This window comes from Myotis davidii, unplaced genomic scaffold (genome assembly GCF_000327345.1).
Source record: "Myotis davidii unplaced genomic scaffold, ASM32734v1 scaffold1113, whole genome shotgun sequence".
Taxonomy (NCBI): Eukaryota; Metazoa; Chordata; class Mammalia; order Chiroptera; family Vespertilionidae; genus Myotis; species Myotis davidii.
Window position 1 is genome coordinate 275,409 of NW_006284942.1, and position 9,976 is coordinate 285,384.

Below are 9,976 nucleotides of genomic sequence, written 5' to 3' on the forward strand. Positions count from 1 at the left end.
CCCTGGCCCCCGCCGCCTCGCCGCGCGCTCCCCGCGTCTCCAGCTCCTCCTGTCCTTTCCGTGGGCCCCGCCGCCGCCATGGCCACCCTGCTCCGCAGCAAGCTGTCCAACGTGGCCACGACCGTGTCCAACAAGTCTCAGGCCAAGGTGAGCGGCATGTTCGCCAGGATGGGTTTTCAGGCGGCCACCGACGAAGAGGCGGTGGGATTCGCGCACTGCGATGACCTAGACTTTGAGCACCGCCAGGGTCTGCAGATGGACATCCTGAAAACAGAGGGCGAGCCCTGCGGAGACGAGGGCGCCGAACCGCCCGTCGAGGGAGACATCCATTACCAGCGCGGCGACGGCGCGCCCCTGCCGCCCTCGGGCTCCAAGGACCAGGCCGTGGGGGCTGGTGGCGAGTTCGGAGGCCACGACAAGCCCAAGATCACGGCGTGGGAAGCGGGCTGGAACGTGACCAACGCTATCCAGGTGAGCGCGGGATTCCCAGCTCTGCCTCCCCTCCCCCACTCAAGCACTGAGTGCCAGGCTTTATCCCCCGCCGAGCCCCCTGGCGACCTGGGCCGCAAGAGGCCCTCCAGTACCAGGGACCTCCCCTCCTCCCACCCCTCCCAGCCCCCAGGAGGAATCCATGCCCGCAGGCAGCGTGTCGCTCCCTGAGCCGCACCACGTCCCGCGGCCCCGCCGCAGCACAGCTAGACTGAGGTTAGGTCAGAGACACCTGCCCTCAAACCCCGCAAAAGGGAGGGAAACAGAAGGAGGGTGAGCAGGGAGGGGTGAGGGAGAAAGAAAATCAGGATTGGAGGAAACGGCGTCGCGTGGGACTCCGGAATGGATTCACAGCTCCATTTTGGGGAGGAAAGGAGAGGGAAATTTTGCTGAGTTGGGAGTCTCCTCCCTCGACACGCACGCATATACACGCGCGCGTATATAGGCAGGCACACATGCCCACAGCCATCTTCCCCCGGAGCAAACGCCGGGCACAGGTGCACACCACATGCATCTATGGATAGACCACAAGATTATCCTCAAACGTACCTTCCTGATCCCTACAATCCAACACACAGAAACACATATCTGTACATACATAAACCCACAAGCACACGCATAAACCCATTTGAACATATCACACACGCACATATGCACAGACGCATGCAGACAGTAACCAGCCCGCTCTCAGTTGGACATACAGGTGGACACACGCTCCTACGGTCCGTGGACCCTCAGCTTGACCTGCGCACAGAGTCTCCCCTCTCGCTCGAAATCCCGGCTACAACGCAGAGAGGAGACCAGCTCCTGCGCGCGTGACCAGAGCGAAGCAGCTTCTAAATGCTCTGAACAGCCCGCACCCTTTCACCCCTACTTTCAACACCCCTCCCCGCCACTCCCCACCAGGCGGCGCCAGTCTCCGCCGGGAGCGGGTTTGAAGTCTGCACCTTTACCCCGGGAGCTGACGGGGGCGGTCACGCCGCGGATCTTGGGGCCAAAGAGGCCTAAGCCCCAGGCGCACTCGGGCCCGGTGGTTTGCCTTCCCCCACGGCGTCCCTGAAGAGCACGGTCGTTGGGGCGCAGAACGTGGGTTTCCCGGGAACGGGAGGCCGCGGCGAGGTCGCCTGAGGACCCGGGCTCTCCGGGGCTTTGTGGGGCCCTGCGCACTAAGTGGCCGGTCCCGAAGTGCCTCCCTGTCCAGGGCCCGGCGAGACGGCCAGCGGAACGGGGCACTGGGCCGTCGGCGCCTTCGCTGGGGCGTCTTTGAAGGCCGCGTTCCAAGGGCCCGGAAGACGGCCAGGGCGGGGGGCGGGAGGCCCGCGGACCTAGGGAACCCTGGGTTTCGTTAGCTTTCTTCCCCATATGGATTCTAAACCCTCCTTCCACAGCTCTACCAGCCCGGGCCCACTGCTTCTAGTTGTACATTCCCGCTTGATCTAGCCTCGCACACACCACTCATCCTGCTTGCCTCTACTCTTCCCACGTAATCCCCTTCTTAGGGCCGGGCCACAAGACTCCCTACCTCCAACCCCGCTTTCTGCCTCCCCTCCCGCGCGCCTCCTGCCCGGCTTCCTTTAGCCCCTTGCAGAAATCCTCCCGTGCCCAATGTTCTCGCCTGCCAGTGGCTTGTCCCACACTCTGCCCCCGCTCCTCCCCACCCTATTTCTTCTCCCTCCCACTGCCGCCTTTAACGTTTCCTTCTCCAGCTCAGCCTCCAGGCACCCGCATGTCCCTTATTAGATTCCCTCCTCCCGCCCCCTGCAGCCCCTTAAATTCTGCACCCCCTCTTACTTGGGGCTCAGACCTTTCTCAGAGCCCTTCCTGGCCACGGCCCTTCCAACACCTTCTCACCGCCCAAGTCCTCACTTCTGATTCTGTCCCCAGGAAACATCCTCACCTATCTCCACATTCCCCTTCTTTCCTTGTGGTTTGACCGCACACTCAGCCCACTTCACTCCTCCCAGCCATTAGCACACCTTTCCTGCTCTATACACACCTCCGTCTGCATCTCTGACTCAACACCCAGGCTCCGGGTTAAGGCGCTTTGCATCCCTATTTTAGCGTACCCTTAATTTCTGCTCGCAGCCGCCCAGGTCTTGGACTCGCTCTCTTTAGCGCCCCCTACGGGCTGTAGCCTTAAGCCACGGCTCAGGCCCTGTCTTCCAAGGCCGCACCAGCTCAGCCCCGGGTTTGGTTGCCTCTTCGCTCCGCAGGGTATGTTCGTGCTGGGCCTGCCCTACGCCATCCTGCACGGCGGCTACCTGGGGCTGTTCCTCATCATCTTCGCCGCCGTGGTGTGCTGCTACACCGGCAAGATCCTCATCGCCTGCCTGTACGAGGAGAACGAGGATGGCGAGGTGGTGCGCGTGCGGGACTCGTACGTGGCCATCGCCAACGCGTGCTGCGCTCCACGCTTCCCCACGCTGGGCGGCCGCGTGGTGAACGTGGCGCAGATCATCGAGCTGGTGATGACTTGCATCCTGTACGTGGTGGTGAGCGGCAACCTCATGTACAACAGCTTCCCGGGGCTGCCCGTGTCGCAGAAGTCCTGGTCCATCATCGCCACGGCCATGCTGCTGCCCTGCGCCTTCCTTAAGAACCTCAAGGCCGTTTCCAAATTCAGCCTGCTGTGCACCTTGGCCCACTTCGTCATCAACATCCTGGTCATCGCCTACTGCCTGTCCCGGGCGCGCGACTGGGCCTGGGAGAAGGTCAAGTTCTACATCGACGTCAAGAAGTTTCCCATCTCCATCGGCATCATCGTGTTCAGCTACACGTCGCAGATCTTCCTGCCTTCGCTGGAGGGCAACATGCAGCAGCCCAGCGAGTTCCACTGCATGATGAACTGGACACACATCGCCGCCTGCGTGCTCAAAGGCCTCTTCGCGCTCGTCGCCTACCTCACCTGGGCCGACGAGACCAAGGAGGTCATCACGGACAACCTGCCCGGCTCCATCCGCGCGGTGGTCAACATCTTCCTGGTGGCCAAGGCGCTGCTGTCCTACCCGCTGCCCTTCTTCGCCGCCGTCGAGGTGCTGGAGAAGTCGCTCTTCCAGGAAGGCAGCCGCGCCTTCTTCCCCGCCTGCTACGGCGGCGACGGCCGCCTCAAATCGTGGGGGCTGACGCTGCGCTGCGCGCTGGTGGTCTTCACTCTGCTCATGGCCATCTACGTGCCGCACTTCGCGCTGCTCATGGGCCTCACGGGCAGCCTCACGGGCGCCGGCCTCTGCTTCCTGCTGCCCAGCCTTTTCCACCTGCGCCTGCTCTGGCGCAAGCTGTTGTGGCACCAAGTCTTCTTCGACGTCGCCATCTTCGTCATCGGCGGCATCTGCAGCGTGTCCGGCTTCGTGCACTCGCTCGAGGGCCTCATCGAGGCCTACGGAACCAATGCGGAGGACTAGGGGGCCAGGGCGAGCTCCCGCGCTCCTCCCCCTCCCTGCCGCCCGCCCCCACCAACCCCGTGCGCCCTGCCGCCGCGCTTGGGAAGCCAAGCTTTAAACATCTCCGGTTCCTAGTCTCTGATCATTGGGGATGGGGGGTGGGCGGGGATAGGGCTCCACAATCCGTCGCGTCTGCGTTTCTGTTGTCCTTTCTTTTCCACAACACCCTGGTGTGGGGGGAGGCGGGGGCTCCTTGGTGAGCAGGGTTATCTGTCCTTCCTGGAGGGCCCCACACGTAGGCCCCTGGCACCCAGGGGGTGGGCAGGGAGGGAGAGGGGCAGCAGCTCGCAGGCGCGGAAACTTGACCTTAGCGGGACATTTCACATCCATCCAGTGCTCGGAACCTGCAGCGTGCAGCCATTTCCAGCAAGAGCGCTTCCCATTCCGGAGACATTTCAACCCTGCGGCGGGAAAGGCTGGCCGGGAACCCGCTCCGGGTGGGCGGTTTCCATCGGAGGAGCGGGAGGCGAGGAGCGGGGCGGGGTTGGCTTGCCTGCGGGTTTCCAGGAACCCAAACTCATCTTGTGGAACTGTTCTACGTGCGTGTGGTGTGCTCGTGGTGAATAAGATGAAATGTATATCAGAAAAAAAAAATCTATCTCTACTTTAGAGTGCGGCGCATAATTATATCCGCAAATAAAGAAGAAACAATGGTGCCCGCGGTCTCCGGTCGGTTCTGCGTTTTACACCCGCGGGGATCCCAGCGCTGGGAGAGCGGCGGGGAGTCGGCTCCGGCCGGCCTGGTGAAGCAGGTGGGAGCGAGGAAGCAGCGGCAGGGAAAGGGTCGCGGGAGAGCTCCAGGGAGAGGGGAGGATGGTTGGTCCGAGCCCTGCGAGGCTCTGTAGGTGCTGCGGGGGTGGGGGGTGGGGCAGTACGCAGTGGGAAGGAGCGCGTTTCCCTGCCGCCTCCAGCCTCCGCCCCTCAACCGCCAGGACAAGGTTTGTTTCCGTCTCTCCCCAGGGAGGGATCCATCTGAGAATTTGGTGGATGCTCTCCACCTCTAATCAAAAACAAAGGTCTGTTTATGTCCGAAGCCCTCCACGTTTGTTCAATGAATGTTGAAGACAGCCCATCTTAACTGGGACTGTGCCAGGTTCCAGGAGGAGCAAACTCAGCCCTGACCTCTTGGAGTTTACAGTTTAGCCGAGAGGCGGGTGATGAACAAGGACATGACTGCCTGGGCTGGAAGGCATCTCACCCTAGAGAACAACCCCCACCCCCAAGACCAAACTTAGGTTTGCACAGCCACAGTGAAGAAGGCTGGCTTTTTAGAATCAGCAGCCCTGAGCCATTTGGGCCCCAGTCTCCCCTTTTCTTGCACAGTCCGCTGAGCATGCGTTTGCTCGAACTACCCAGCCCCCTTTCTGCGTGCAGATCCTATCCCAGGGGCAGCGCTGGCACTGCCTCCAGGAGAGCCAGTTCCGGGATGGTTGGGAAGGGTCATGGTTAGACTTTCCGGATGGGATCTGGGAGCGCGGGCAGGCTGGGCAGTTCCCGGGGTCCTCTCTGGCGACCAGAAGCCTAGCGGGAGAGTCTTGGTCTCCAGCACCAAGGCGGGGCCTGTTTGGACGGATTTCTGCAGGTGCAATCAGATGGGGAAGCACGGGAGAATGCCCAGGCACCGCGTCCATTTCTCCCTGCGGGCTGCGACGGGGTGGACGTGTGCAGGTGTATGAGAGAGAACGCCAATACAGGGATGCGCGAGGGGTGAGGGGAAGGCTGCGCTTGTATCCTGTGAGAACCTTGATGAACGTCTGTGCGTGCATATGTGTGCAGAGCACCCGTGTGCATGTACCTGTGATGGTGGTTCCGCAGCCAGCTAATGGGAGTGGGGGCGGGAGGGAGATGAGATCCGGATCCCTCGGGCACTCTCTGCTTCTGACAATTTAACGGGCCATTTGAGATGAGTGCTGTCACCCCCCTGACGCCCTATTGTCACTATTGCCGCGCGTTCAGGATTCGGAGTGGGCCAGAGGATCCTCAGTTTCCAGCCCCCTCCGCCCCCGACGTCTCCCCTGGAGAGCCAGCTGACTGTTCCTCCCCGCCCCCTCTTACCCCCGCCCCATTTCCCACTGCTCTTCTGCGGGCCCGTGTAGCCTTCAGAGAAAGCCCGGACTTCTACAGTGGAAGGGAAGGTGGGAACGCCACGCTGCACCAGCTCGGTCCTTCCTCTCTTTAAAAGGACAAATGAGACACCGGCTGACTCTGCACAGCGGCTGCCTGCCACGTCCGCAGACTCGCCTACCTCCACTCCACCTTATCCTGGCTCCCGGCTTTGGGCTCAGCTAGCAGGAGCCCGCGTATCCCCCGCGCGGTCCCGAGGGCAGGGGCAGGACAGCCAGCCTCCCAGCGTCCCAAGGGAAGGCCCGCACCCTCGTCCCTCCGTAGGAGACCCATCCCCAGACTTGCTTTCGGGCAACACCAAAGTGCGTGGGTAGAAGTTGAAAAGAACTCCGATGTTCTTGGTGGGCAGTGAGCTCGAGCACAGGCCAGGCAAGATTCATCAGTGTCGTTTCCTTCCCAAACACTTAGGATCAGCAACGGTGACCTTCAGATAGAGCAGTGCCCCCAGCAGCGCTATACTAAGCCGAATGGAGGCCAAAGGAAATATTAGCAACACCAATCTTGCATTGATTTCAAATTTCATTATTTTGTTCGTCGTGTTATTTTGAAAATCATAGCTCGCTTTGGTTTTTAATGTTTTTAAAGACACACTACACACAATGTTGTCTCACTTATTGAATTTTTTGCACCCCCTTGAATTTTGCTCTCTAAGCAGATGCCTCTCTTGCCTCATTCTAATCCCAGTCCTGGGTGTCAGGTAAGGTTTGGGAGATGAACTCTACTCCCTACGGGTTTGGATTGAGTATTTTCAAGGGTCTGGCTACAATGAATTCCTCTGCCAGTTGTGGGGTCCAGAAGGGCCAGGCGAGGAGGGCCCTCTGGCCAGGGACACCCAGCAGGATGGCCGGGCAGTGCTGAGAGCCCAGCCAAATGGGGTGAGGTGGAGCGTGGGCCTGGGAGGAGTTCATTCCTCCAGGGCTGGGATGGAAACAGAGTGAAGAGGCTGAGGTTTCTGCAGAGGGAATGATAAACTGGGGAAGGGAGAGCACAATTAAAGGAACTATTAGTATTACCTAGTACTTAGTACAAGTTCTGGCAGGCACACAGGATTTATTTATTAAATATTTATTGAGCACACTATAGGCCACACACAATTGGGCTAAGAACTACTCTAGGCTCCAGGGTGCTGCAGTAAAGAAGACAGAGAAGGTGTCTGTTGATCTTGACTGAGCTCTGTTTTCCCAAGACCAGATACATCTAAGGGCTGGAGGTCAAGTTTAAGGGGAAGGAGCCTCAAGATCTCAAAGCTGCCTCAGTCCTTGTGGAATTCTTGAAGGGGCTGCTGACCTCCCAGACCTTTACCTATTTCTCTGTTTTAGGCTTTTGTCATTTTAGTGGCTGTCTCAGCTGGAGCAAAGACCTTATGCTGAGGGCTGCGTGGAGGACACTTGGCGTTATAGGGCCTTGTAACTCCAAGCTTATGATCTATTTTCTTCTAGTCATTTCCACAGGCAAATAATCACAGCCATAGATTCTGTCTAGTGCTACATTGGGCAACAGAGTAGCCACTAGATGCATATGGTTACTTAAATGTAAATGTAAATTAAATGAAGTAAAAAATTTAGTCCCTCACTTGCATTACTCACATTTCAAGTGCTCAATAGCCACATGCGGTTAGTGGCTACTGCATTAGACAATGCAAGTTGTAGAATATTTCCATCAAGGCAGAAAGTACCAATTGGACAGCTTTGATCTAGTGTATCAGTCATTTTTCTGCAGCAATAATGCTGCATAGAAATCTCAGAATTTCAGAATAAACTTTTCTTGTTCATGGGTCCAGGGGATGACTCGGCTTTAGGTTGCATGTCAGCTGGACTTGGCTCCAGGATGCAGTTTGGGTTCAAGTGTCCATGTGTCTCTCATCCTCTTTAGACTTCAGACATGCTCTTCTCATGACTAATAGCAGGAGTGCAAGAGGGCAGTCTGAACCACAAGACACATTTAAGGACTCTGCTTGAACTACATTAGGTTAATAGTCCACTGGCTAAAAGCAAGTCAGGTGGTCAAGACTAATATCAATGTCTACAATGAGAGGCCCTACAAAGTCACATGATTGATGATATGGATATATAATTCTATTATAAGGGAGGGAAAAACTGGGAATAATAATCCAGTCTACCTCACTCACACATAGTGCTTATTTTTTTTTTCTGAAAAGGTTATACGTTTACATGGTTAAAAATCAAGTATCAAAAAGCATGGAGTGAAAAAGTCTCTCACATCTGACTCATCCACCTCATCCCCTCTTTATAGGTAAATCCTTTTATTAGTTTCTTGTCTACCTGCATGAAAATACAAGCAAAAACATGTATTTGTGTCCCCCTTTGCTCTTAAAGAGAATTTATTATACACTATACTGCTTTCATTTATTTCTTTAAGAATATATCTTGGTTCTAGTTGATTTGGCTCAGTGGATTGAGTGCTAGCCACTGAGGGGTCCTGGGTTCAATTCCAGTCAAGGGCACATGCCTGGGTTGTGTGCTCGATCCCCAGTGTGGAATCAATAAAGTGTATTAAAATATATAAATAGTTCGGTGATTTTCCCATATTAGCATACATATAGTTCTCCTTTTTTACAGTTTTATTTTTATTTATTTTAAACATATTTTTGATTTGTGGAGAGGAAGGGAGAGGGGGAGAGAGATAGAAGCATCAATGATGAGAGAGAATAATTGATCAGCTGCCTCTTGCACGACCCACCCTGGAGATTGAGCCGGCAACCCAGGCATATGGCCTGACTAGGAATCAAATGGTGACCTTTTGGTTCATAGGTTGATGCTCAACCACTAAGCAACACCAGCTGGGCCATACATAGATACAGTTTTTAAACTTACATTCATTTATGTTTACTGGCCTCTGTGTTCTGCTTGTCCCTGCTCTCTTAGCTTAATGATAGGTACCTTCAGATGTCTGAAACAATGGTTGTGTTGGAAGACAACACTGATTTTGTCAAATCTGGCCTAGAAGTGTCATAGAGGTTCTCGAGAAAGTTTTGAGGTCTTATTTCCTGCTAAGGATGTCTACTCACTTTGAAAAAGAATTAACTTGCTTTCATCTCTCAAAGTTTTTGTGTGTGTATGTTTTTGTTTGTTTGTTTTATCCCTCAAAGCTACGTGTTCCAGAGCTGGGAGGGTAGAGTGAAGGTGCTGCTCTAATTTTTGTTATCCTCTCGCTGGGAGAAAGGGGAAATGAGGTAGGGGAGAGTGGGTCCAATCTTTCTAAAGCTAAAACCTGGGGGCTGGTGTTTCCACATCACCTCCACTCTCATCTCCATTGGCCAGAACTCATGATCACACCAAGCGAAATGAGAGCGGGGGGGAAGTTATGCCAATAAATGGAAGAAAGAGAATATATATATTGAGAAACAACTAACAGTATTTTTCTTAGTGTTTGAGGTCTCCAGTTAGAGAGCACAGTCTTTGGGAGTTAATAAATACATAAAGCTATTTTAAAACCTTATACTGCATAATAGTGCACAAATCATAAATGGATAGCTTGATGAATTTTCACAAAGTGAACACGCCTACGTAGCGAGCTCTCTGGTCAGTAACTCAGAGTTTGCGTTTCTTTGACTGATAGCCTGGGGGCGACGTAACCACGTGGAGGCGGGACCAAGGGCTGTTAAAGGTGAGTTACCCGGAGAAATAGGGCGTGGCTAGGAGAGAAGGCGGGGCCTCCTGGACGCCGGAGGGGGCGGGGCTTGATGGCGCTGCGCATTGGGGCGCGGCTATTGGCCCAGAGTCCCGGCTAGAGCGAAGGGGCGTGACGAGGTCGGATATGAAGACGAGGGTAAGCAACTGCGGGACTTAACCGCCAGGATGGCCGGGTCCCAGCGGTCCCGAGGGTGGCCTGGGCCCCGAGGGGCGGGCCAGGTGAAGAGGGTCGCCGGCCTCAGCGTGAAGGTGAGGCTTGGAAGTTCTTTA

The 9,976-nt window shown here is 55.7% G+C and overlaps 1 protein-coding gene across 1 annotated transcript; it reads left to right on the forward strand.

Annotated features, from left to right (window-relative positions):
• Window positions 1-6: 6 nt before the first annotated feature.
• SLC32A1 (solute carrier family 32 (GABA vesicular transporter), member 1) lies at window positions 7-4,584 on the forward strand. The gene is made up of 2 exons (XM_015558425.1): window positions 7-471; window positions 2,703-4,584. Exons 1-2 carry the CDS (start codon window positions 79-81, stop codon window positions 3,888-3,890), a joined length of 1,581 nt encoding a protein of 526 aa, XP_015413911.1. The 5' UTR covers window positions 7-78; the 3' UTR covers window positions 3,891-4,584.
• Window positions 4,585-9,976: the final 5,392 nt, after the last annotated feature.

Bases quoted from the DNA above. Each gene is read 5' to 3' on its own strand.
- SLC32A1 (XM_015558425.1), top strand. From the start codon at position 79: ATGGCCACCCTGCTCCGCAGCAAGCTGTCCAACGTGGCCACGACCGTG. The intron at 472-2,702 runs GTGAGCGCGGGA...TTCGCTCCGCAG, and splicing joins ACGTGACCAACGCTATCCAG to GGTATGTTCGTGCTGGGCCT.